Source organism: Macaca mulatta, chromosome 3 (assembly GCF_049350105.2).
Source record: "Macaca mulatta isolate MMU2019108-1 chromosome 3, T2T-MMU8v2.0, whole genome shotgun sequence".
Taxonomy (NCBI): Eukaryota; Metazoa; Chordata; class Mammalia; order Primates; family Cercopithecidae; genus Macaca; species Macaca mulatta.
Window position 1 is genome coordinate 5,727,061 of NC_133408.1, and position 27,475 is coordinate 5,754,535.

At 52.7% G+C, this 27,475-nt stretch overlaps 1 protein-coding gene across 1 annotated transcript; it reads left to right on the forward strand.

Moving 5' to 3' along the window:
- The first annotated feature begins 716 nt into the window (after positions 1-716).
- RIPK4 (receptor interacting serine/threonine kinase 4) lies at positions 717-27,475 on the forward strand. Its single transcript, XM_001107026.5, has 8 exons — positions 717-1,002; positions 9,986-10,277; positions 15,534-15,682; positions 17,578-17,627; positions 20,047-20,205; positions 20,954-21,057; positions 22,671-22,935; positions 24,829-27,475. The coding sequence occupies exons 1-8, from the start codon at positions 821-823 to the stop codon at positions 25,986-25,988; spliced, it is 2,361 nt and encodes a 786-aa protein (XP_001107026.1). The 5' UTR covers positions 717-820; the 3' UTR covers positions 25,989-27,475.

The window sequence follows — 27,475 nt, forward strand, 5'->3', positions numbered from 1 at the left end:
CTCATATGTGAAAAAAAAATCTTTCCTTTTCAAACCATCTGTAAAAAGAGGCTGTTATTTAGGAAAGGATGAGGGAACTCTTGCATTTGAAATGTACTTTAGATTTGCTGTTGGGTAATTTTTTTTAAAAAGTTAGTTTCTAAGAGGAAACGTGTAAAAAAGCAAAACATGAACCTGCAGGGTATTAGGCTGACGAGTGAAGAAAGCCAATTTCAAAAAACTAGGCGCTGCATGATTCCTGTATCTAAACATAATATTTCTGAAATAAAACAATTTTAGAAATAGAGGAAAGATTAGTGATGCCAGGGCTCCGGCTGCGGCTGTAAAATCGCCACAGGAGGGGCCAGGTGGGGGTGGGTACGAGAAGCTACACAGATGATTACATTGTGTAAACCTAATACATGCAAAGGAAGACGAGTAAAACAGGGCAAAACTAATAAGATCGGTGACTGTATCAAAGTCAATATCCTGGCTGTGAGACTGTACTTTTTTTTGATAAAGTTTTGCAAAGTGATAGCACTGGGGGAAACTGGGCAAAGTGAATGATTTCTTCCAACGGCATGTGACTCCGCAATTAAGGGAAAAAAAAGCAAAGAAAAGCAGGGCAGCTGATGAGCACGTCGAGGCCCTTCTCACGCCCTGAACACCCAGGGGAGAGCGCAGTGACCCCGCGCGTCTATTCATCGGTCCGCAGTCACCCGGCGCTGGCAGGGAAGTGGGCGGGGCAGAGGGGCGGGGCGATCGACGGAAGTGACGTAACGGGGCGGGGCGCGCACCTGGGCACCTGGGCGGCCGCGGCGGCGCTGGCTAGACGCGCGCGATGGAGGGCGACGGCGGGACCCCGTGGGCCTTGGGGCTGCTGCGCACCTTCGACGCGGGCGAGTTCACAGGCTGGGAGAAGGTGGGCTCGGGTGGCTTCGGGCAGGTGTACAAGGTGCGCCATGTCCACTGGAAGACCTGGCTCGCCATCAAGTGCTCGCCCAGCCTGCACGTCGACGACAGGTGAGCGGCCCGGGCGGGGCGCTGGGGCGGGCGAGGCCGGAGCCGGGGTCGGGGTGTCGGGTCCCGGGGTCCTGCCTCTCTCTCCCGAACTCACCCCCGGAGCAGCTTAGGGGGGTAAACCAATTGCCGGCGAGGCCGCGGGACTCCGGCAGTGACCACTCGGCCTGTCCCGGCCGGAGGGGTGCGGGGGCTTTGGCGAGCCCGGGCGCGATCGCGCACATCGGGGCCGGGTCAGGCGGCTCCTCTGGGGCTCCTCGAGGGCCGCGTCTGCCCGGACGTCCGAAGGCGCCCAGTCGTGCTTCCTGACACTCCCCGAATGGCCCCGGTTTTTTGGGGTCTCCAGCTCGCCTTGCGCCTCGGACTCGTGCCCTTGGGAGGCGCGTCCGGCCCGCCCGGGACCCACCGGGAAGTTGCGGTCTGCGCAGGGCTTAGAAAAATTGCTGTGTGGGCCTCTGGGCTTTGTGAGTGGAGTTAGCCTTCGTTCGACTTACTTAGTAATTTACGTTGGAACACAAATTGGTGTAAGACAGTAATTATTTCGGTCGGAAGCTTCAGCTTGGCTCGGGCGAGGTTTCCCGGGCGGCCGACGCTTGCGCGTTGGAACTCCAGGGCTCGGACCTGGCAGTGGGGTTCGGCGTGGGGTCCGGCATGATCCGTCCACCCAGCCCCTTCTTGCCGCACACTCTCGTTTTAGCTGACTTAATTTCGAGACCGAACCGCTGGGGAAGGGCCTTGCGTTAATGCTCTGTGGCCGTGCCATGGGGCCCTCCTGCAACCCATTTTCTCTGTCCAAAAGTCAGAATGAAACCTGTCTGTACCTAGTACCTAGCAGGAGTGTTCAAGGTAACAAAGACGAATGGGAAGGACGCAGAGCCGCCCCTCTTAAATTCGGTGGATCGATTGTCGTCTGTGCATAATTTGAGAGATAGGGAGAATGTTCTTGAACAGCACCTCTTTGTTGTTGTAGATTTCACTGTTTACAGTTGATTTTGATGGTTTATATGTAAGGCTTAATTTAGCACATTTTAATTACTTATCCTTTAATGAAGCTTACATTCTACATGGAAGCTATGCTTGTATTTTACCTAGAGATTCCCCGGACACATACACTCAGAAGCGGCTACTTTTAAAAACACCATTTAGCCTTTGCTGCCTGGCAGACCTGGTTTTGAATGTTTGGCTGATTGAGTGATGGGGCCGCTAAGCCCCAGCTTTTCTGCAGAATCGTTGTGATGCTTGTGTCTGGGGTGGGAGCGCGCTGCAGCCCCATGTCGTGACTATGACGCCTCTGTGGATGAGAGACCCGGCCTCTCCCTTTGCATTTTCGTCCTTGGCTAGGAGACTACACAGCAGAGCTATTGGTGGCTTTTTGCCGTAACCTTCAAATGCAGTGTTTCTTGGAAACATCAATAGAGTATCATCCAGTCACCACTAGTTCAAAGGTGAGATGCTGGCCCAGGCTGTGCACTTTTTCTCCCCTGCCCCAGATCCTGGGAACTTCTCAGGCCAGGAGGGGTGCTGTGGTTATTTTGATGAAATCCAAAGCACTTTGAGTACCAGCCAGTGGTTAGGTTCTGAAAGGGAACCCTCTCCATAGGGGCATTCGTTTTCTCTCTTGGGGATGTGTGTCTGACAGTCTTGTAGTTGCAGTGAGCTTTAATCATCAGCGAAAATTTTAACACCACTTTCTTGTATTGGAAGAGCAAAGTAAACAAGCACCTCCCCAGACTGACTCACCAGCTCACATCCTTAGGATCTTCTGTTATTTCTAGCGACCAGTCCCTATATCTTGGGTGGCCTAGTTGGAGGGAGGCTTTCTACACTTGAGGCAGATCACTTAGGATATTGCATAGCTTGGTTGAAAAGTGTTTTGTACTTTAACTGGAAGCCTTTCCTGCCCTGCCCAAAGCAGACAGGTGGTGGCATGTCAGGTGGCTAGGTCGAGGTCAGCATCACCTAGCAGGAAGCATTTCACCTGCTGTGCTCTCCTGGGCCTGGTAGAGCAGGTTGGGGCTTTGCCGTGTGCAGCAGTGGCTGATCTTTCTGAGAAGATGGTCAAACCCCGGCTGTTTGCGAAGTTGATTCCTTTAGGTTAATTATTAACTGTATTCGGCTTGAGGTTCTTGTTAGGAATGTACACAGTCCTGCTGTGCCTTAAGGTAGTTGCTGTGTCATGTGCCCTGCCAAATTTCTCAGTGTTTTTCTGACGAGCTGCCTTCCACCCCAGCCCCTCATATTTGCAAGATGTTCCCTGAATTGGGAGATAGGATTTTCCTGGGGTCTTTGTGTGCAGCCCCAGCCCTGTACCCCTTCTGCCTAAGTCTTGCTTCTCTTCTTGGAGGGACAGCCCCTCTCACCCCTGCCACATGGGTCTGAGCCTTTTCCAGGCTGCCTGGGGTCAATTGTGGTCCTCTCCACTTGTTGCATAGGAGCCACCACAGGTACAGGTGCAGGTGAGGCTGATTTTCACTGGTCAAGGCTGCTTGCCTCTCAAGGTGGTCTGGGGTCTCCTGGCTCCCTGCAGCTCCCCTGGGCCCAGCCTTTAGCCACCCCTTGGCCACAGCACCTGCCCAAGACTTCTTTGATTAGCAGGCTGTGCCAGGCCATGTGAGCATGCTTTTCTATGCAAGAAAGGTCGGGGGGCTGCCTAGCCCCTAGACACTTGGCAGGGCTCCCAGGAGCTCCCAGGGCTCCTGGTAGTTCACAGGTGATACCCCATTGATCTGAGGTTCCCTTCGTCATGGGGCTTGGTGCCTCGGAGGGTCCTATGGGGTGGCTTTGGAGAGACAGCTGGCCTCCCTGGCTGACCCTCATTGTGGGGGGTCACAGGGCCTAGGGTGGGGTGTAGGGATGGGTGCTGTGACCAGTTTGGAGAGAATAAAGTGATCCCAAAGGCCTCGTTCTTCCCCTGCCAGCCCCCAGCGAAGGGGATGCTCAGAAGAAGCCAGTGCCTGCGGGGCGCCGGCTGGGAGCCACTCCTGCTCCTGCCGCATTCAGCCTTGGCTGGTCGGGGCGAGCCTGAGCAAACCCCAGGTTTGTAACAACAGAGCTGACAATTGGACAAGCCCATTTCTTGTCAGTTTTAAAAATAGCCGTGTGGGAACCCCTCCGAGGCTCCCTGGGAACATAATTGGATTCGTGTGCAGAAGGCCTCACTGCGAGGCATCAGCTAACAGATGATGAAACACTTTTCCGGCTACATTTTCCCGAAGGTAGTTCCTAGGTTTCTCCTTAGGAGCTCTTTGTTACCTGAGCGGTCTCACCGCCTCCCCCACCTCCCTGCTTCTCACTTTTCCCTTCGTTTACTGCTTCTCCACTTGCACAAGACCACGTCTAGGGGTTGTTCTTTCCCCCTTTCCAGGTTGCGTGCTTCCAGGGGAAACCGCAGCTGGCCTGTTCCACAGGTCTTTGGGGTTTCTGAGCCTGGAGAAGAACCCTGGGACTTTAGGAAGTTCCTTTTAGAAATGGTTGGTGTGATGATATTTCTCGTATTTCTTGCTACTCCAGTGCCCTCCCTAGGAGGGGGAAATACACTTTGGCTAGCCCTAAATGAGGAGAAACCCGAATTCATGTAAGTGCTACTCATCATATCTTTAAAAAGTTGAACCACAAGTTAATCCTAATTAATGTCCAGAGATTTTTCATGTGGAACCCAAAACAGGGCCCAGGGGACTGTGGGGTGGGGGCTTTCCCTGTTCCTGCACGGAAGCAGAATTAGCAGCGCTTTCCTCAGCAGCGAAGGAGAGGGGAACAGGGCGCCACCCCCACTGAACTATGCCTAAGCCTATCAGCGCTTGGAGCGAGGCACAGTTTTTAGGTTGTGTTTTAATTAACACCGGCGAGAGGGGGTTCTGGTCAACCCAGAAACGCTGACCTCACTGTCAACAGTAAGAAATGCGATTTGGAGACAGTGCGAACGTGACTATGTGATGTTCCGTGCTCCCTGGCCACCACCCCAGCACCTAGGCTGGATTCGGCATCTTTCCATGTCTTAAAATAATGATAATAATAAATCTACAGTTCCTTTTGTGTGGTCATCAAAACAAGCCAGAAACACTGCTTAGAAGAAAAAATGTATTTAAAAAAATAGTGCCATTGCTAAAAAGCAGTTGGTGGGTTCTTTCTGTGCTCAGAGTACCTGAGCACTTCGTAACCTCCCTCCATCAGAGAAACCTCTTCCTGCAGCTTGCCAGGAGGCCCTTTCAGGCTTATTGAATTGCAGATGCCGCCGGGCGACACCTGACCCCAGGAGGGCTGGAGCTTCCTAAAGCCACTGGAGTTTCCCAGATGTCGCCTAGCGAGCACCTGAAGAGAGGCTGGAAGGAGGGGTCGTGTGGGTTTTGGCCAGTGGTTACTGGATGGTAAACAGCATGGAAAGTTTCTGAGGATATGCCGGTGCTTCTGAACGAAATCCATGCTGGTAGGCAAGAGAGCCGCTCCACCTCCACTCCTGGGCCTCAGATCTTCCACGGGGCGGTCCCGGGACCCCCTTCCTCAGCTGGAATCCTGTCTACCCCAAGCCAGTTTGGATCGTGCTGTCACAGAGAAGACACTTTTGTCCACGGAAACAATGACTTTTTTTTCCAGGACAGCTGATTTTCCTCAAGGAAAATGTGTGGCCCGTGGAAGGGGGAAGTCGTGCTCGGCTCCCTTCAGGCAGTTGTGCAAAGATGGGGTGGACTCCGTTAGGAGATTCTAGCAGGGATCTGCTTTTGGTAGCCAACCGGCAGCAGTGGCCCTTTTTTGTTTGTTGTTTCTTTTAAAGTAAGGTAAATGGGGTCTCTGTTCGGCAGATAGGGCCCGGGGCAGGGAGAGTAAAGTACTTGCTGAACTCGGTGCGCTGGGGAGGGGTGTGCTCTGCCGCCAGCCCGTAGCTGTTAGAGTTGCTAATGAGCTCGCTCTGCAATCAGAAGTCACCTGAGTTTTATGTATTAAGCCCTTGGGCAAAAAGAAGAAAACACTATTTGCAGAGTGGCTCAGAGCTTCCACTTAATAAGCTACTCAGCCTTCCTTTGATTGACTTTGTTCTCAGAATACGTGTTTGTTATCAGTCAGCTTTGGCTTAGAGAGTTCACACACAGAATGTCTACTAAATGTAGAAAAATGACCCTTGTGAATGGCCAGCCTCTAAACACCTGAATTGTCATTTCCTCAAAACCCTCCGGCGAGGAGGGTGTGCCTCACAGGGTTGCACAGTGGATGTGGGTCTGAGTCCTGTGTAAGGACTTTGGCCCGCTCCCCCGGGCAGAGTGTCTGGAGGAGGGAGGCCGCACTGGTAGGGGAGGGGCGGCAAGCTGGCCACATTTGAGCAGTCGGAAACAGGCAAATCATAACTCTGATTCTTAACAAGACAGAAGACAGAAGCAGCAGCTGGTACCACGTCCCAGTCCGACAGTTTGGAAGTTAGCGGCTGTTGCTGGGGTGGAAGTTGTGCTTGTGTTCCTTTAAATAACAAATGAGGGCCTCAGCCAACCGGTGTTCCCAGAGGAGGAGAAAGGCCGGGAGCTGAGAGGTGTCATTTTCCTTCTTTGGTGACCGGTTTCGTTTTAGCTGATGCTTGACATTGGCATCAGGCCCTCTTCCTTTTTTCCCAATGCTCATTGAGACTGGGAACTGGCTTGAGAGTCCCCCCATCCCTTGATGGGTCCCAGAGCCTGGCCCACGCCGGTGGCTGCAGGGAGAGGGATTTCCCCTGGAGGGAGGGAGCAGCCAACGGTATGCTGGTGATGGGGCGGCTTTCAGCTCAGCCCAGGGACCCCCACAGGCCAGCACTGCACACTGGTGGGCATCTTGTTTTCCATTAATTGGTCATTTAACCAGAGTGCTAGGAAAAGCAGGCCATGCTACCCTCCATTTTGTCTCATAATAATTTCACATTCATTCCTGATACCTGCTTCACTTGTTCCCAAGGCCAGTGGGATTCTTTGCTCCTTGAGTGTATTCAGACACACTCTTGACCTGCCCACCCCCCACACCCCCCCAGCTGCTTCTCCTGGAGTGCTCCCACGTCCACCATGGGGGGCTGCGTAGCGACCCCTTGTACAGCTCCAGAGAGGTCCTGTAAGCCTTTCTCCTCCACATGCAGTCAGTGGACCCATCCAGCAGATTCTTCCTACGGAGTGTGTGTGCTCTGCTGGCTTCCCCTCTCCGCTCTGCCAAGCCCAAGGGGGTCCACAGTGACCGTTCTGCTTTGCTGGCCTCCCGGGTGCCCCTGGACTCTGTGCAGGTCTCAGCCTTCCCGACTCTCTCAGGGGCCCTTTCTGACGCTGACTTCTGACTTTGGGTCTCTCTTGATTCTCCATAGTTCCCTGGACCTTCCTTTCAAGAGGCTTAGATTTTTCAACCACACTTCTCTTTTGGGGGTAATTCTCCATCTTCTCCCTTAGAGGGTACACGTAAACCCCGTGAAGACAGGAAAGGGACCTCCTGTCCTTAGTTCTGACATATAGTGGATTCCAGCGAGCGCTTGCCATACACAGAACTGCTTAAAATAAAGGTCAGGTGAGTGCTGGGGGTACTGAAGTGGTGATTCTGGACAGTAGTAGTTTGTTGGCTGAAAATGCACTCACTTGGTTTACATCGGGGTTATTAAACTTGGCACCACTGGCATTTGGGGCTGAGTAATTCTTAGCCTTGGGGCTGTCTTATGCATTGTAGCATGTTTGGTAGATCCTTCAGTTGTGACAACCAGAATCTTTCCAGACATTGCCCAGTGTTTCTTGGGGGGTGAAGTTGCCTCTAATTGAGAACCAGTGGGGCTATGCCCTGAGACGCAGAGCCCTAGCTGCAGGGCTCGCATTGTGGGGGGCAGACAGACTGAGATCTCCAAGCCTTTGGTACCTGTCCCATGTATGGGAATTTCCACAGCAGGAGCTAAACAGTAGGATCCCTGGGTTCCTGCTGGCCTTTCCTGCGGGGAGAGTGTTTTCACTACCGTAAGGGAAGCCTGGGAGGGGCTGAATCTCACAGGGGAGGTCAGATCATCAAGAAATGGATGCGTTCTGTTGGCACTGTTTTGTTTTGGATTCTCCAGCAGGCCAGGAAATGGGAGCCACTGAGTGATTTCCCAGCACCTGCTCCAGGGTTTGTCACTGGGAGGAGCAGGCCTGTGTCTAGGCTGCAGAAGAGCCCCCTGCTGTGGCAGCAGAGACTGGGTTATAGGCAGGGACTTGGGCTGGACTCTGGATTCTGGGGGAATTACCTGAGGGCCACCCCAGCCAGCTGCCTTGCATGGCCTGTGTGTGGACATGGAGCTGCTGGGTTTCCTGCTCTAGGAGGTCAGATCTCTCCAAGTGTGGTTCTGAACGTTTCCTTTAGGGAGCTTATTATTGTATTATTAGAAAGCAGATTGGCCGGGGACAGTGACTCATGCCTGTAATCCCAACACTTTGGGAGCTGAGGCAGGCGAATCACTTGAGTCCAGGAGTTCAAGACCAGCCTGGCCAAGATAGCAAAATCCCATTTCTACTAAAAATACAGAAAATTAGCTGAATGTGGCACACCTGTAATCCTAGCTACTCTGGAGGCTGAGGCATGAGAATCACTTGAACCCGGGAGGTGGAGGTTGCAGTGAGCCAGGATGATGCCACTGCACTCCAGTCTGGGCAACAGAGCGAGACTCTGTTTCAAAAAAGAAAAAAAAAAAAAAGCAGATTTTCCAGCCCCAACCTGGAACACATTCTCAAGGAGTGAGGCCTGGGAACCAGCATTCCAGCCAGCTTCCTAGGTGCTTTCTACCATGTCTGTGTTTGGGACTGCTGACCTAGATCCTCCATGGCCAGCGTGCATCCTCGGATTCAGCCTCTTACCCTGAACGCATTCTGAGACTTTTGACCCATGACACTAATACAGACCATTGCACTGGGATTCCAGTCTGTGAAAACATAGGCTGCACCAGGGAAGTGACCTTAGACCAGAGGTTGGCAGACTTTCTCCACAACGGGCTACAGAGGCAACATTTTAGGCTTCGCAGGCCGCAGGGCCTCTGTTGCAAGGACTCCTCTCCCCTTTGAAGTGCAAAAGCAGCCACAGCCAGTATTTAAATGAATGGGTGAGACTTTCTTCCAGTAAAAGTTTATACAAACAAGGTGGCAGGCTGTGGGCAACCATTTGGCAGTTTCTCAAAATGTTACACATAGAATGTGACCAAGCGATTCTGCTCCTAGGTATATATCCAAAATAATTGAAAGCCAGATCTCCAGGCATTTGTCCCCCAATGTGTGCAGCTGTACAGCATTATCCACAAGAGCCAAAACGTGGAAATGGCCTGCACCCACGAACAGATAAACAAAACGCAGTACATTTCATGCAGCGGAATATTATTCAGCCATGAAAAGGAAGTTTTCATATATGTTACAGCGTGAATAAACCCTGAAAACATGCTTAATGAGGCAAGCCAGACACAGAAGGGCAAATTTTATATGCTTGCACATATATGAATTTGCCTAGAATGTAGAAAAGAGGTTACTGAGGATGGGGGTGAGGGGAGGAGTTACTGGTTAATGGGTGCAGACTTTTTGTTGAGGTTGATGGAAAAGTTTTGGGTATAGATAGTAGTGATGGTTGTACCATATTGTGAATGTGTGTAATGCCAGGGAATTGTACACCTGTGAATGGCTAAAATAATACTATGTTATGTCTATTTTACTACATTTTATCTCTCTCTCTCTATATATGTGTGTGTGTGTGTATATATGTGTGTGTGTGTGTATATATATGTGTGTGTGTGTGTGTATATAAAATTAGAATTTCCCTCCTTCTCACTTCTGATAACTCTGTGTTGCACAGGTACATTTCAGCAGCCTCAGGACAGAGATGCTGGAAAGGCCTGCGTTAGTGATGTGACAGTAAAGTGTGCCCCGTGTGTGTGCACTTGAGGCATTTGCTCAGCCCTCTGGAGCCAGTTGTCTTCTGGCCAGGTTACTGTTCTGTGTTTGTGGCTGAGTGACCACTGCGTGTTCTTCATGCCTTTGAACTTTTTCAGGGAGCGCATGGAGCTTTTGGAAGAAGCCAAGAAGATGGAGATGGCCAAGTTTCGCTACATCCTGCCCGTGTACGGCATCTGCCGCGAACCTGTCGGCCTGGTCATGGAGTACATGGAGACGGGCTCCCTGGAAAAGCTGCTGGCCTCAGAGCCATTGCCGTGGGATCTCCGGTTCCGCATCATCCACGAGACAGCGGTGGGCATGAACTTCCTGCACTGCATGGCCCCGCCACTCCTGCACCTGGACCTCAAGCCCGCAAACATCCTGCTGGATGCCCACTACCACGTCAAGGTGGGGAGCCGCACGGTGCCCGAGGGAGCTGGGCAGGGGGTGCCTGTGTCTTGGGGAGCAGGGCATCAAGGGGTGAAGCCCTGAGGTCAGGACACAGTCGGAAGAGGAGGTGGTTCTTCTTGGAGGAAAGAACTTGAAACCAGGGACTTTTGCAGCATGAGGACTCCAGGAGTCTAAGCTTGTCCTGGTCGGTATGAAAACCACACGCCGTGTAGCTGGAGGGTGGGCTTGGTGAACACGGGGGCTGTTCCCCCAAATCCTGGCATATGACTCATTCCGGAAAAAGATTGCGGGTTTGTGGGTTTTGGTCTTACGAAATCAGGTTAGAAATCAGCCCGTGGGCCAGGTGTGTCCTTGCGAGACCTCAGGCTCTGCAACGAAGGGACGCGTTTCCCTCAGTGTTTTCAGGAGCTCAGGGTGGTGGGAATGTGGGGATTCTCTGCAGTGGGGTCCTCACAGTGCTGTGGAAACAGGCTGTGAGGAGGGTCTCGTTGCCTCTGTCTGCCCCTGCGTAGAGTGCGGAGGAGCAGCGTGCTGTATTAGTGCAAGGCCTGGGAGCTGGAGCTTGCTTTTGCTTTGCTGATTGGTTTTTGAAACACATAAAAGTAAGAGGGATAATATAACTGAGAACCAGCATTGCTGCTGGGCCTTGGCAGGTGTTAGCATCATCACCTTTGCATCAGGGCTGTATTTCCTTGTATCTCCTGTGATGGCCTTCATGGCTAGGGTTGTACTGTCGTTGACATGTGGTGGTTACACCTGGCACGCTGTAGTTTTTCCCACGTGGTGACGTTCACATGCTCTTGGGAGGCCCAGGGTGATATGCTGGTCTACACGACACTGATGTCTGCCCTGGGAGTGAGAAGGAGCCGAGAGCCATGTAATTCATGCAGGGGACAAGCAGAGGAGTCCCCGCCTGGCTTGGCTGTGCTACTATTCCTGGTGGCACAGCACTTCCAGGCCTCTCTGATGGCCTGACCATTAATTAGGATAGACCTGAATTCAGGGCCTGGCCCTGCCCCTGAGCTCTTGGTGGGGATGGGAGTGGTGGCCCGTGTGGCATGTGCACGGCCGCTCCCTGTGCCCAGACTCTGCGGCCGAGTGCATCTGGCGTGCCTTGCTCAGCCAGGGCGGCGGTGAGGAGGTCAATTTTTCACTTTGGGCAGTAATTATAAGTTGTCTCTTAGGTGGGTGTTGCCCAGTAATAAGATTTCAGCTAGAAGATGAAGCACTGTCCTGCTAAGTGAAGTAGGAAGTTGAGATAATGGAGACAAAAATCAAGTGACTGGGCTTGAATGGGCTCTAGGGTGGCTTCCCGCATCTGCTCATGTTCTGGGACCCCTGGGATTCCTGTTTCCTGTGACAGGCAGGGCTGGGCTTCACATGCGGACCCTCCATTCCCGCCAACATTTATGGGCTCGTTTCTAGGTAGCTCCAGCCCTGGGGCCCTAATGACTGGTAAGGTCTGCTGTGCAACATGCACTAAATACCAGAAAGGGCATGCCAGAGGCTTCACCTGCGGGAGCTGCCCTCATCCTCAGAGCAGAGGTGCAGAGTGGACGGTGGCCTCTGGTTCTCGCTGAGTCTTGGCTCAGAGTGAGTAAATTAGCAGCCAGGATCGTCCAGCTGTAAGTCGTGGAGCGGAGACCTTGATTTCCACCTGGCCTGCCACTGTGCTTGACATGAAAGAAACCAAATGACCACTGCACGTAGCGGTCACTTGGGGGCAGAGTATGTGACTTGCAGGCAGGGCTCGGAGGCAGCCCTGTGGGAGGGGGTGGGAGTGCTACTGGGGCTGGGCCTTCACACAAGGTCCGGCTTTTCTGCACTCAGGAGTCGGGGGCAGGCAGCAGCAGAGCGTTTAGGTGAAGGAAACAGCCCAAGAGACGCAGGGAGAGCTCTGGGCTTTCTTGCAGGGGTAGCAGCCGCAGGGCTTCCCTGTCTTTCAGGATGGCTGCCGCAGACAGATACTGCCTGGAACTGCTTTCTCAGGGAGGCTGCTGTCGAAGGCACTCCGGGTGCTGGCCAGGAAGTGACGGACATCTCTGCCTGGCGCCCCGGGACATCTTAAGGCTCTGTGTACCCTGACAGGCCGCAGGAAAGATTGCTTTTGTGTGACATCCTTCTTAATCAGGCATGTTAGTCACCATCAAGAAGCCCAAAAACAAACAGAAAAATGTATTTACATGACATACTTATTTTTTCTTAGAAATAGCTACTGGTATGTAGAGGGCAGCAGGGAGAGTGTTGGGGTTCTAAGAGTCAGCACCGTTGATCCTGAAGACAAAGTGTGGAAGCTCTGCACGGACTGGCCACTGGGCTTCTGGGCAGTCCTCAGTAGACAGTTATTCAATGCAGGAAAACTGTAATCTAGAATTCTGAAATTAGATCTTAAGTCGCCATTCCAGTCCTGCCGTTTGCCTCTGAGATGAGCTACCTCGGTGCCCAGGGCTTGATTCAAACTGAAAATATCACAGCAACTGTCTGCTCCACAAAGTATATAAATATAAATAGTATATAAAGTAATAGTATCAAATTACTACTTGATATTATTCGACATTAAATATACTAAATACCAATATTAAGATATTAGTTGGAATCAATTTCAAGTTAAAAATGAAATACTTGGTTTAAAATCTCAGGCTGCATTTATATGTCCGGTTAGCCCAGAACAGACGCTTTTCAAAGGGTCACACGTGGGTCACGTTCTGCCGTGTCTTTCTTTTAAAGGCAGCAAAGCCCCGGCAGGCCACTTTCTTAGTCTTGACAGCTGGACCTTGAAGTTGAAGGGCCATGTGCTTGGGGGCAGCTGTGAGCCCTCAGCTCTTAGAGATGCAGAGTCGGGTGCTGATGATAGTGTTTTAAGTGTGGAGGCATTTGCTGGTCAGAGTGGATGCCACAGTGGCTCGCTGTTAAGGACACGGGGCAAGGGGCAGCTTGGGTGGGAACATGAGGAAGGGCGGAGGGCAAATGCAGCTGGCCTGGGGTCTGAGATGTGGAGGGAGGAGAACACAGAGAGCCAGAGCCCTTCCAGAATGCTCAATTCCGAGCTTGCATTTTGTTGCCAGAGGTTTTGCAGAGAATTGCTGCTTATTTTCTTTTCACCAAGTATAGTCTGAGTGGCTGGCTCTATCTGACACAGAGAGGAGGAGAAAAGGCTACAGGGCTGGGGAAGCACCAGGCTGGGATCTCTGTGCCCCAGTCCCTCTCATTTTTTCTTTTCTTTCTTTCTTTTTTTTTTTCCTAATGATCCCAGATGTCGTTTAATTTTCACAACAAAGCTACAGGAGCGGTACTGTTATTGCCTCCTTTTATGAAAAAAGGAAACAGGCACAGAGAGGCTAATCGTCCAGGACCACAGAGCTACTAACTTGTACAGGCAAGATTAGAACAGTGAGTCTGATCCTTAACTAACCGTGAGAGGGTGATACTTTTTTCCTACATTCAGCCATACAGGGGGATGAAGGAATTGCCTAGAAAGAGTGTGTTGCTTTCTTCATTATTGTATTTTATTTTACTTTTCTTTTATTTTACTTTTCGTTCCGGGATACATGTGCATGACGTGCCGGTTTGTTACATAGGTATATATGCGCCATGGTGGTTTGCTGCACCCATCAGCCATCTAGGTTATCATCTAGGTTTTAAGCCCCACATGTATTAGGTGTTTGTCCTAACGCTCTCCCTCCCCTCTTCCCCTACGCACCGACAGGGCCCGGCATGTGATGTTCCCCTCCCTCTGTCCATGTGTTCTCATTGTTCAACCCATTTCTGAATTTGAAGGCTTTCAAGCCACCGATCACCATTGAACTGAAACTTCCTGTACTCGAGCTTATTTGGAGAGTTAGGACACGTTGTGTCCCAGTGTCCAGCTGCCGCCGGGGTTTGCACAATCGGGTGATGGCGTTCCTCTGGGGAGCTGACGCTTTCCCTGGGGTGCAGAGTGTGGCTATCAAGGCGGTGCAGGCCTGAAGGCCCTGGGAGAAACGGAAGTGGGAGGACATGAGAGCCGCTGGGGTTGGGGCCTTATCCTGGTGCTCCTAGCTGCAGACGAGGAGGGCTGGTCCCTGCTCACAGGCCTTCCCCCCACCTCCCTGCAGATGTGCTCAGGATCCCTGGAAGCCCGAGTCATGGGTCATAAATTCTCCCTGCTGTTTGGTGCTGATGACAGCAGCCCTATTGGCTCACCACATGGGCACGGCCAGCCCAGAATTAAGGCCTGACTCAGCCTCATTTCCTGTCACTCCATGGGTGTGTTCGAGAGGAGCTCAAGAGTTAATGAAAAGGATTTTTTAAAAAATCCATATGCCTTGAAGGAGAGTTGAGGGCGGCACTCCCCCTGGATCAAGAGTCCTACTAATGCTAATGACTTGTGGCTTCATCCCACACACGGTTTTCAGCAGCTTCAGAGGGGACTGAGTTACACTGGAGAGGGGAGGACAGTGGCAGGAAAGGGGATGCCCCTGAGAGAGGTCAGGCCGGGGGTCTGTGAAGTCTCCCCAGTGAGCTCCAAGGTCACCTTTGCCCGAAGGAGACCTGAGACCTGCCTCCCCCGAATGTGGACGCTGAGGGCATTCCTGGAGGAGCTGGTGGCTGGTGCTCCTTGGGGTCTGGGCCCTGCCAGCAGAGGTGTTTATCAGACCTTTGCTTGAACACATGTGTTTGAAGCAGCCAGCCAGTGTCTGATCACAAAACACTCCAGATGGACGGGGCTGCGAGGCGTGTGTGTTGTTTGCTTTAAAGTTTAAGCTTCTGAAGGTATGTTCCCCTTTAAAGGACTTGCAGCCACTTGCCCGCCAGCTTCCCCAGCTGGCAGGTTGCATAACCAGCTCCCCGGCTTCCCGAGGAGCAGACCTGATCTTCACATGTGTCTCTCTTTACCTGAACCCTCTAAGGCTTGCTTTTTTCCCTTTATGCCGGCTCAGCTGGCTGTCAACCGCAGTGGCAAACATGACGCCTTACAGAAGGTGGATTCTAATTCTTCTTGAGTTCTGTCTCAGAGAACTCCTTCCTTACAGTACAGTTCTTTAACCTGCCCGTCAAATGTGTTGCTCCTATGCCTCCGGGCTTGCTTCTGCCCCAGAATCTGTCTCCCTCCCTGCCTGGGGCAGGGCTACCTGGAGAGGCACAGACATGGCTCTCAGGGGCTCTTGGAAAGCTCTCACCCACCCTCAGATTGCAGAGGGCAGCTTTTGATAAAGCATCATAAAATGTCACTGTTGAAGGCTAATGAGCCCTGCTCTGATGGCTGTGTTGCAGATTTCTGATTTTGGGCTGGCCAAGTGCAACGGGCTATCCCACTCGCATGACCTCAGCATGGATGGCCTGTTTGGCACGATTGCCTACCTCCCTCCGGAGCGCATCAGGGAGAAGAGCCGGCTCTTTGACACCAAGCACGATGTATACAGGTGTGTGACATGCCACCCCCATCCCCTATGGGTGCCAGGGGCTCTGAACCTCAATGCTTCATGCCCTGAGCTGCAGCTTTCAGAGGGGCCTCTTACTGCCAGTCAGAAATGGGGTTCAGGCCAGGTGCGGTGACTCACGCCTGTAATCCCAGCACTGCGGGAGGCCAAGGCGGGAGGATCGCTTGAGTCCAGGAGTTTGAGACCAGCCTGGCCAACATGGTGAAACCTCATCTCTACAAAAAATACAAAAATTAACTCAGCATGGTGGTGTGCACCTGTAGTCCCTGCTACTGGGGACTGAGGTGGGAGGATTGCTTGAGCCCGGGAGGTAGAGATTGCAGTGAGCATGATTGCACCACTGCATTCCAGCCTGGGCAACAGAGCGAGACCCTGTCTAAAAAAAATAAATAAATAAAAACAGAAAGGGGGCTAAGTCCACATGAAACGGGTGGGTGCTTGTAGAGTTCAGGGATTTCTTTGCTGTGAGTGTTGCTGGCCAAGGAGGAAGAATGTTCCTGGGTCCATGTTCAAGCCAGGCTGACAGCTCTGCCCTGTCAGAGCCTTGGCGATTTTATGACCCATGGGCTTTATGGCTTGTCTGTTGGAAGAACCTGCTGCTTTCAGTGGTCTGGGTGTCTGTACGCATGTTTGTACTTCCCGAAATTCACTCTTGATTTTGTGAGGTGAGCAGCTCATCTTCTTCATGGCACTTCACCTTTGTTGGTCAGAGATCACTCCCCAAGTCACCTGGTCCCTTCCTTTTTCAAATTGTAAAGGTCTTAATCACACAGACTTCTTGGAGAAGAAAAGTGGGCGGGAGCATGTGAGCCAGCACTAAGCGTCCCGTTGTGTCTCTTATCCTGCAGCACTGTGACTCTGATCCAGCATTTGAGCTCTGCCTTTTGGTCATTGCCACCAGCAGCAGCCCAGGCTGACTGGTTTGACAATAGCCATTGTGCATGTGCTTAGCTGGGGCTTTAAGCTGAGAGTTGCCTGGAAGTGTCACTTTGGAGGCTAGTCACAGCTTGTAGAGTTAGGGGAGAGTTAAGATCCTCTCCATTTATTTTAGAGTTTGGAGTTTCAGCTTTTGAACCTGCCGTTTGAACTAATTTTTGATAGTAAATTCGGTGTCTATAAACAGCCACTCTCACCAACTCAGTGCTCCCTGGAGGCTCAGTTTTCGGACTTCTGTTTTTCTTTTCTTCTTCTTTTTTTTTAATCAATTTGGGCACTTTTTTTTGGTGTATCCAGAGTAATGTACATGAACATATCCTTCATATATCTATATATTTCTAAGCAGCCCCCGAAAAAGGCTTTGGGGCGTTTGGCTGTATTGCCTCCTGTGTTTTCTGTGTGGTTTCTTTAACAACCCTCTGACAATGAAATGTCAGCAAGCCTCAGTTGGGAACGCTGAAATCTCAGCAAGCCTAAGTTAGGAACCAGAATCCGTGTTTTCAGAGAATGAAATCATTGTTGGGGGAGGGGGACATGGGATCTGCCCATCATTCATTCACCCATTTCTTCAGTAAATGCCTGCACAGGTGCTCTGTGCCTGGTGCTTGCGAGGAGATGACAGTGAGGCACACAGGTGCTGTTCCCCAGGAGCTCATGCCCCATGTAGGGTGGCACCCTCTCTGGGAGTCCCTCAAACTGCCTGAAGATTTGTAGCCCAGTTGACGAAGTTACTTGAGTCTGTCTGACATCTGAGCTGTCAACATGCTGGGCTTCACTATAGAGAGTTTTCTCTTTTTAAAAACAGGAGAAATATCTCAGTGTCATGGCTCTGTCTTTGGAAGGCTTCAGAACAGGTTTCTTCATGCCTCTTGCTGTGCATGAGCGCTTTCAGCTTTGAGTCTCTGGCTGTCAGATGCTAACGTGCCTGGTTTCTCTTCCAGCTTTGCCATCGTCATCTGGGGCGTGCTCACACAGAAGAAGCCGTTTGCAGGTGAGTGGAGGTGTAATGTGCTTGTCTTTCCTGGAATAATGGGGGGACACCTTGTTGTCCTTTCTCTATCCTAAAACAGAGCCCGTGATCCACGCCGCCGTAGGTGCTGCTCTGTGGTGTAATTTGCACGCGGGAAAAGGCACAGATCTGAAGGGGCCTGTTCAATGGAATTTTTGTAGGTGCCAGCTAGTTTTGTTTGGTTTTTTTTTGGTAGTAAAATATATATAACATAAAATTGGTCATGTTAGCCGCTTAAAGTGTTTAACTGAGTGACATTAACTACATCGGCAGTGTTGAAGAAGCGTCACCACTGTCTAATTCCAGAACATTTTCATCATGCCAGAAGGCAAAGCCCATGGCCATTCCGCAGTCCCTCTCCCTTCCTCCTGCTCAAGCCCCAGCAACCACTCATCTGCTTTCTGTCTCCATGATTTTGCCTGTGCTGGTATTTCCAACTAATTCTTTTTTGTTTACTTAAAAAAAAAGTAATAAAATACACATAACAAAACTTAGCATGTTGACTGCGTGAAGCGTGCAGTTCAGGAGTGTTATGTGTGCCCACGTGCTTGCACAGCCAACGTCCACAGCCGTTCAGTGTCATGGATTCGCATGCGGAAGCAGCGCCCCTGCCCCAGCCTGAGAGCTGTGCTGTTTCCTTCCCCAGCCAGGCAGCGACCGTTCCGAACATCATCCTCAAAGTTGTCACACCTTGACTTACTTATCATAAAAATCTAGGACTTTTTAGCTTTGTTGGACAGATTCCCTTTTCCTCTAAAGGCATTTCTGGGCTACTTATGATATTTTGTGGTGTGACCGAAAATGTCTCAAAATGAAGATGAGAGTCAAGGCCTACCCCCTTGTTAGTTGGGGCTCAGACTAGGAGCTGATGTATGGGAAAGGTGATGGGGCGAGAAGAGATCTTCCCAGCATCGCAAGGTCAAGTATCTTGGCAGCTTTGAAAGAATGCCAATAGAAAGCACGGAACACGTTCTGCCAGGCCTCTGCCGGCCGGTGTCTCTCTGTGTTGCCTGACCGCCTGTCGCCTTTCTTGCCTTCTGTACGTTCTCCCGCACAGTGCCTACGGCCCGAATGCTTGTGAAATGTGGCGGTGTCTGATAGATGAGGGGATCTGATAGATGTGACACTCGAAGCTAGGCACAGGGGACAGATCAAGGCTCAAGTCCCTGTGCTTTATTGCTGAATATGCCTAGTGTTCCATTATTGGAACGCTAAGCATGTGGGAATTATTCATATCCTACTGCTCAAGGTCATCACCAAGGTCTGATTTTTCAAATTCAAAAAGTTGCAGCCTCAGGCATAAACGGGTTAATAGATAGGAGGGGGTTCCAGGTGCAGGAGAACAAGGCCTCTCCCCAGCTTTTCCAGTCTGCGTTTGGCAGCAGGACATATTCCAGGTGTTTACGTCAGTTCACTTTCGTTTTATTTAGAAGAGCTGTTGGTTTTGGAAGTCTGAATAATCATGGAAATAGCCTGTTAAATACTTAAGGTATTTATTGCACAAGATTTAATGGGAAAGTGGAGCAAAACATCGTATGGAATCCTGGCAGCTGTGGGTGATTCTCAGCGGATTTTCCACACCTGCTGGGGCACACGGCCTCTCCAAAGAGCTGCCGTTCCATGGGCTGACGTGTTTGTATCTGGAGCGCAGAGAGGGCTGTTGGGAACAAGAAGCTTGAAGTCCACCTTGAGGGTTCCAGGCTATGCAGAAAAAAGAACTTGGCCCACTGGAGGTCACCCTGAACCCTTCCCAGTCAGGGTGGAAGTTGTGGCCATAATAATAATAATAGTATGCCAGAGCCCATGCATACGAGTGAAGGCAGTCAGAAAGGACAGGTGCGGCCCCACATGGTGAATTGAAGGGAAAGAGCCTTCCCACACACCCCAGCCCTGGTGCAGCTGCAGGGGAGGCCAGCTGGGGACCTGAGCTTGGGATTGGAGTTGGAACTGAGGAAGACTTCTTCGCCATTGTAGAGAGAGTTGGGTCTCTGTGGATGCAGGACGCTGTGGCTCCTCCATGGTGCGTGAACCTCATTCCCTTTGCTGGCTTGGGCTGTTGATGGAATGAGCCTCATAAGATATTGTTCTTCTTTGAACCTCATCTTCCTTTGGGTGGGATGCCGAGAAAGATCTCTGTGACCAAACACACTGACTCCATCTGGTAGATCAGAACCCAAGGAAAGAGGTCGATTTCAAAACTAGTAAACTAGAGAGCACGGTGCCCCGTGAGGATGAGGGTTACAGGAATCTCTGGCTATGGAACGGGAGGGGAAGCCGTCTCCCTGGGATGGTGTGGGGATGGTCCCACCGTGGTCCCCGGCAAGTGTGTCATTTCCTCCCAAGAGTGAGACGCTGCCACCCAGCCCTGCAGAGCCCCTGACTCGCATCCTTCCCTTGGCAGATGAGAAGAACATCCTGCACATCATGGTGAAGGTGGTGAAGGGCCACCGCCCTGAGCTGCCGCCCGTGTGCAGAGCCCGGCCGCGCGCCTGCAGCCACCTGATACGCCTCATGCAGCGGTGCTGGCAGGGGGATCCGCGAGTTCGGCCCACCTTCCAAGGTGAGTTCCCCAGGGTCTCCCCAGCACGGTCTGTGGGTGTCACAGGAGATAGTGGTGACGGACAGGACAGGGTCAGGGACCAGGCCTGGGTGAGAAACGAGGCATGTAACAGGTGGGCCAAAATGAGCCCTGCACAGATAGGTTGGCCCCAGCACCTGCCTGTGGCCTCTGGTACTCAAGGCTCGGCCACAGCAGCTGGAACTGAGTCGCCTCCAACCATCCATCCCCTGCTCCCCGCCAGGGCTGGGCTTGCTGCCCAGAGGAGTCTGTATGGGAGTCTGAAGTTCAGGTGCAGCCATGCTCTTCCCGGGGACTCACCTGGCTGGTGGCTGGAGGTGTTGCCCTTGGGGAGTTGACTTCCTGGGACAGATGTGTCTCTGGCATAGGAAAGTGACCCTGATGAGATGGAAACTGCTGCATGTAAAGCTTACGGCAGGAAACGGGATGAATGGGGAGCTCCTCCGCCAGGTGCTGGCAGCTCTGCTCCCTGCAACTGGCAGGTGGGGCTTTCCCGGGGAAGGCTTCTGCTTTGAGTCTGGTGAGGCCTGCAAATGATTACCAACGGGGGGCCTGGGTTTGGCCAGCAAATCGCCCATGTAGGGCCCCTGGGCTTGCCTGGCGAGCTCAGCCTGGGCCGAGGCATGTGAGAAATCCCCCAGCTTGTGGAGGCCCCGCCCGTGTTTAAATGGAAGGCTTGTGTACGTAGAAGTTATCATCCGAGTGACATGTCCCCTTTCTTCCCCACAAGAAATTACTTCTGAAACCGAGGACCTGTGTGAAAAGCCTGATGATGAAGTGAAAGAAACCACTCACGACCTGGACGTGAAAAGCCCCCCAGAGCCCAGGAGCGAGGTAATGGGCCCTTCCCACAGGGGTCTTTTGTCTCCTCGGCTTCCAGGCAGGGTTTCCAAACCACTCCTCCTCTCTGCAGACTCCTCCGCGCCGGGACCACTCTCCCTCTCTTCTGAGCCCATCCCGCACCCAACTCCGTTAGAAGTGTAGGTCCCACGGGGGCTCAGGTCCACCTGCCCGATTGCATCCCCGCCCCACCTCCTGTCTGTGATTCTGCATGAGTAATGTAAGGGCTTCCCTGACACTAAATAGCCACTCATTGGATGTGCGTGGAACCACGGGGATCAGAAGGCCCAGCCCCAGACGGGGAGGGAGAGCTGGTGTCTGGGTGTTTTTGCACCTCTGGTTCGGGGATCCAGTCCCTTTATAGCTGCTCATAAATGGTCTGTACTCTGATGAGTGCCACCTAGGTGATTTCAGATGTGATAAGAAGTTCCAAGTGCCAGGGCTGGCTAAATACCCTTTCAGGTGATGAGACTGGAGCAGACCTGTGAGGCAGAGCTAAGTGAGCTTTATAACGTGTTATCTGGTGTTGGGCAATTGATCCCAGCCTGTCGGTGTGAGCTCAGGAGAGCCGGAAACATGTATGGCGTGCCCACTGTCTCAACATAAAGTGCATGCGTGCCAGTGAGTCTGGGAGCAAAGGTGCCTGGGGGTTGCTGGTGAAGAGGCAGACCTGGGCCCTGATAAGGGAAAGAAGGCAACCAACATGTGGGGGTGGCTTGGTGCACCCAGCAAGAGTGCGGGACATTGAGCCGTCCCACAGAGGGTGGGGATTTGGGGCAAATAGGTGTGCCTAAGGGAAGAAATGTGAAATCCTGTCAGATTCCACTTACCCACCAGAAACCTGCTGCCCCTGCAGTCCGTGAAGCGAGACCCTTTAAAAGGTGTCATTGGTGTGCGTCGGACTGGATTATCCCTCATCCTTGTAGCCGGGCCCTTCCCCCTTCCCTTGTCCCCACACAGCCCCCAGGCCAGCCCCACGTGGTTCCGCGGGGAGGTCGCAGTTGTAGCCACCTGTGGGGGTCCTGCCCAGTTCTTGTCTGTCCTCTTGTTTCCTGCCAATGCTGGCCTGTGCTGGGCAGCTGTGTCCTGCCACGCATGCTTCACCACACTCTGCAGCTTGACATTACCTGCCTTTTGTCTGGGTGACGCTGTGCGCGGTGCTACTGAGCAGATGGCATCCAGAGCTGCATGAGGCTGGATTTTGCACTTTTATGAAGTCGATCTTTCCTTAAAATGTTTCTGGGCTGGGTGGAGCCAGCGCAAGTCTTTGTAGCTCCAAGTCTTTGAGCTCCCTGGCGCTGTGCGGCTGCGTCGTCTGAGCTCCACCTGTGCGGCTGTGGAGTCCGAGCTCCCTGGTGCTGTGCGGACCGACGTGGTGTCTGAGCACCCGGGTGCTGTGCAGACTCGGCGTCTGAGCTCCCTAATGCTGTGCGGAGGCGGGGTCTGAGCTGGGGGACCAATAGGTTATCTGTGTTGCTTCCAGGTTCCGTCCTTTCTTCCCCCACCTCCCTCCCATGGCCCACCTTGCTCTTCCGTGTTTGTGTCATGGGCGGGCCATGCGGGGTATGGCAGGGTCTTCACCCACCCCTTCTTCTGCATCTTCGCAGGTGGTGCCTGTGTCTGCCAGGCTCAAGCGGGCCTCCGCCCCCACCTTCGATAACGACTACAGCCTCTCCGAGCTGCTCTCACAGCTGGACTCTGGAGTTTCCCAGGCTGTCGAGGGCCCGGAGGAGCTCAGCCGCAGCTCCTCTGAGTCCAAGCTGCCATCGTCCGGCAGTGGGAAGAGGCTCTCGGGGGTGTCCTCGGTGGACTCCGCCTTCTCTTCCAGAGGATCACTGTCGCTGTCCTTTGAGAGGGAGCCTTCGACCAGCGGTAAGTGGGGACGCCTCTTTGTGTCCCGGGAGATGCTGGGCTCGGCGGGAAAGTTGACTGGACTCAGTGAGCAGCTAAACGGAATCAAGGGGAAGTTTCTCGACCCAACAATAATTCTTCTTTGTGTTCTCTCTGTCTGAAGTAATTAATTTTGGGTGTTGGGCATTTGGCTCCATCCTGTGTCGCTTAGCATACGTGGGGAACAGGCCACATCACCAGTCCATGCAACAGTCTTGCCTGTGCCAGTGCCATGGGTAGAGGCTGACCTCTGGTCTACAGATTGGAAACCCCATCCAGTGCGGTGAGACCGGCGAGGAGCTGAGCCCCACTCCCTGGCGGGCCTCCTGTCTCCAGGATGGCAGTCCCACACCCTCTGCTCAGATCCTGCTGGGTACACACCCATGCCTTCGCATATGTGGGCTCCCCATTCACGGTAGTCCAGGCCTTGTAATGTGTTGGTTATCCTTGGAGGTTTTAACACCAGGCCACCTTTGCAAATCTCCTGTTAGGGAGGAGCACTTCTCACTTAGCGAATCTTATCTTTTTATGTTAATTTTGATGGCTTTTGTTTTTGGAAGGTGCTTTTTTTCCTATCCCTGCCCCAGGGTGCTGGGCCTAGTGGTCATTCTGGCTTCCTCTTTGCCAGCTGCAGTGGTAAGATGTGGTCCTGCCCTATTCCTGAAGGGGCTGCAGCTCTGATGGAAAATACAGGGATTTACACTCAGGGCTACAGCCACGGGGGCTGAGGGCCAAGGCTGTGATCTTGGGGGGAAGGATGTACCAATCCATCCTGGCTTTTCCTGGTGGATTGGTACATCCTCTTGGAGGCAAAGACTTTTCCTGGATCTTACAGACCTCCTGGGATTTTTAGATTAGAATACTGGGGGCAAAAGAGGGTGTCTTGGGTTAAGGAAATGCTACATAGACACAGTGGGGAAGACCTGGTGTGACGGCAGATAAGCAGTAGGTGATGGGGTTGAGGAAGAGAGTCAGGGCCAAGTCTAAGACTGGGCAGAAAGAAATACTACCATCTCCCATGGAGAAGTACGTTCTAGAAAATTCTCTTTGGGTCTAATACTCTGAAATGGCATATCGTCTTCATGCTCGAGAGAGGATTATTTTACTGGCTCTACTCGGAATACCAGTGTTCAAACACCAAGCCCGACTGGGAGGGTTCCGTTTTCTTAACACCTTAACACCGCCACCTTCCAAGTCCCCATGTGTTTCACATGAGGGTGGAGGAGAGTCTTATTTCAGGGACTCAGAATTCCAGGCACTACAGTAGGATTTTTGTGGTAAATGCAACTTTTCATCTTGAGTGCTGGACTAACGTCTTCCTGAAACAAGAGGCTCGGTCCCTTCAGGATTATCATAGCAAACTTCCCTCTTGACCTCCCCAGGTCAGGAGGTGCCACTTCGAGGTGGGGCAGGAGCTGCAGCAGCCCCTTCCAGCTCTGGGCACCAGCTCTGCAGGCTGCTAGGCCTGGGGTGTCCGTGGATGGCAAGTGCCAAGGCTTCCAGGCGAAGGGGTCTCCGGCCTGGTCTTTTAGTCTGTGCCCTTTTTCCTTCTTTCTTTAATGAAGGAATGTTTGCAGTCACTGCCATCTCTAGGCACCAAGGGGGTTCAGCACCCCGCAGGACAGCGAGAGTGGGTTTTATTCTGCAGACCAACTAACGAGCACCTGAAAGACATTCGCCGGCCTGCCCCGGGGCTCCCACTAGGACTGACCTTAATCAGGAGGCACAGATAATGCTCAAACATGGTCAGGTGTCCAGTGAACAGCCTGGAGGCCTTGGCACTCCTCCACCTGAGCGCCACAGCCAGGCTCCCAGAGACGCTGCGTCCCTGGATGTGCAGCCGCGCTCTGACGCTTGCCTCTCCTCTCCCTGCAGATCTGGGCACCACAGACGTCCAGAAGAAGAAGCTCATGGATGCCATCGTGTCTGGGGACACCAGCAAGCTGATGAAGATCCTGCAGCCACAGGACGTGGACCTGGCGCTGGACGGTGGCGCCAGCCTGCTGCACCTGGCGGTGGAGGCCGGGCAAGAGGAGTGTGTCAAGTGGCTGCTGCTCAACAATGCCAACCCCAACCTGACTAACCGGAGGGGCTCCACCCCGCTGCACATGGCCGTGGAGAGGAAGGTGCGGGGCGTCGTGGAGCTCCTGCTGGCACGGAAGATCAGTGTCAACGCCAAGGATGAGGACCAGTGGACGGCCCTCCACTTTGCAGCCCAGAACGGGGACGAGTCTAGCACGCGGCTGCTGCTGGAGAAGAATGCCTCGGTCAACGAGGTGGACTTTGAGGGCCGGACGCCCATGCACGTGGCCTGCCAGCATGGCCAGGAGAATATCGTGCGCATCCTGCTGCGCCGAGGCGTGGACGTGAGCCTGCAGGGCAAGGATGCCTGGCTGCCGCTGCACTATGCCGCCTGGCAGGGCCACCTCCCCATCGTCAAGCTGCTGGCCAAGCAGCCGGGGGTGAGTGTGAACGCCCAGACACTGGATGGGAGGACGCCCCTGCACCTGGCTGCACAGCGCGGGCACTACCGCGTGGCCCGCATCCTCATCGACCTGTGCTCCGACGTCAATGTCTGCAGCCTGCTGGCACAGACACCCCTGCACGTGGCCGCAGAGACGGGGCACACGAGCACTGCCAGGCTGCTTCTGCATCGGGGCGCCGGCAAGGAGGCCGTGACCTCCGACGGCTACACTGCTCTGCACCTGGCTGCCCGCAACGGACACCTGGCCACTGTCAAGCTGCTCATCGAGGAGAAGGCCGATGTGCTGGCCCGGGGACCCCTGAACCAGACGGCGCTGCACCTGGCCGCTGCCCACGGGCACTCGGAGGTGGTGGAGGAGTTGGTCAGCACCGACGTCATTGACCTGTTTGATGAGCAGGGGCTCAGCGCATTGCACCTGGCCGCCCAGGGCCGGCATGCGCAGACAGTGGAGACTCTGCTCAGGCATGGGGCCCACATCAACCTGCAGAGCCTCAAGTTCCAGGGCGGCCATGGCCCCACCGCCACCCTCCTGCAGCGAAGCAAGACCTAACTGGCTGCCTGTGGAGACCAGGGGTCCATGTGGGGCTCTTGGTCCTGTCCTGTCTTCCTCATGGGGATGGAACGATCCTGCGTGGGGCCCTGTTGTGGCTTGCCTAAACATTGACCAAGCGGAGGTGACATGGTGCCATCGGGAGGTGGCTGCTGCTGACCGGAGTGTCCCCTCCAGGCGAAGCTGGCTTAGGTGCATGTGCCCGCTCCATCACCGATCTAGGCACCTGCTGTCTGAAAGGACCGTGGGTCAGAGTCATTTCGTTGTGCTCCTAATGGGCTGCTGAGGCTGGTCTCTCAGTGATGAAGCCCCAGGCGAGGAAGCATCCACTCTCTCCTGAGGCGAGCCATCTTGGGCCGCTGGAGCTCACCAGTCTTGAGGGAAGAGGTGCAGGAGAAACTGTGTTTTTTATCTTCATACACAGCAGTGGGCAGAGAGGCCTGTCTTAAAGTTTCCATGGAATTGTTTTATAAAATATCTTAAGAGATGAATGCCTTATCAGCTGCTGCTTGAAACCTGTTAAAAATGTTCATAACATTGGATAGTCTAGTCTGTAAATGATGACTAAGTAGTGGGGTTGGCTTTGAAAACAAGTTTTATGCAACAAGGAGTAAATGGTAGCAGCCAGCATTGCGGGACGTGTGTGTGGCCAGCTCTTAACCATTCCAGTCTGTTACTTTGGTGAGTCCTTGTGGACAACCACACACACGTGCTCACATGGTACTAGCTGCTGTTCATTTCTCATTGTCTAAGGTGTTTTGGGAACTCTAGAGCCACAGGCATAAGAGTCATTAAAAAAATTCTCCGTTTGTAACCTCAGTCCTGGGGACTGAGGCGAGCCCCCTCAGGTCGCTGGAGTGCACCAGTCTTGGGGGAAGAGGTGCAGGAGAAACTGTGTTTTTTATCTTCATAGACAGTATGAAGATAGAACTATGTAGTATTACCTAGACATGGACAGTATTACCTAGGTAGATGCACTGCTCATCTGCGTCCTTTCCAGCTCTCATTTTTGGTAGGTGATTTGGGATAAGGATAGTGTTTTGGGGTTATAGGGGGAGGGTTTCTGACCTGCTTTGCAGACGTGCATCCGCACCTCAGCAGTTTGGGGTGTGGCCCCAGGGCGGTTATTGGATGTAAAAGATGCGGCCCATCTAGTCTCACAACTTAACTATTACCTGTGTCCCATAGGGTGCCTTCCTAATACTGTTATTAGAATAAGTTTGTTGCAGAACGTGACCCTGTGTGCAAACATGTACCGTGGCCTGGTATATGATAGAGATTGATATTAATGTACCATGTATGTTAATGTGAATCTGTGGGCAGGATACTTTTCCATGACAGGAAATATCCAAGCTGTTAAAACTGGCTATGTTTTAATATGCCTCATTTTGCCTTTACTGTGTTATGCTACTATTGTGTGGACTGCATGAGGGACGAAAAGTTCCATTTGGTGTCAATAAAGCAAAGTACTTGCCTGCTTTTTTGAA

Excerpts from the sequence above, each read along its gene's own strand:
- RIPK4 (XM_001107026.5), top strand. The coding sequence starts at position 821 with ATGGAGGGCGACGGCGGGACCCCGTGGGCCTTGGGGCTGCTGCGCACC. Across the intron at positions 17,628-20,046 it reads ACAGAAGAAGCCGTTTGCAG|ATGAGAAGAACATCCTGCAC; the intron begins GTGAGTGGAGGT and ends TTCCCTTGGCAG. Across the intron at positions 20,206-20,953 it reads AGTTCGGCCCACCTTCCAAG|AAATTACTTCTGAAACCGAG; the intron begins GTGAGTTCCCCA and ends CTTCCCCACAAG.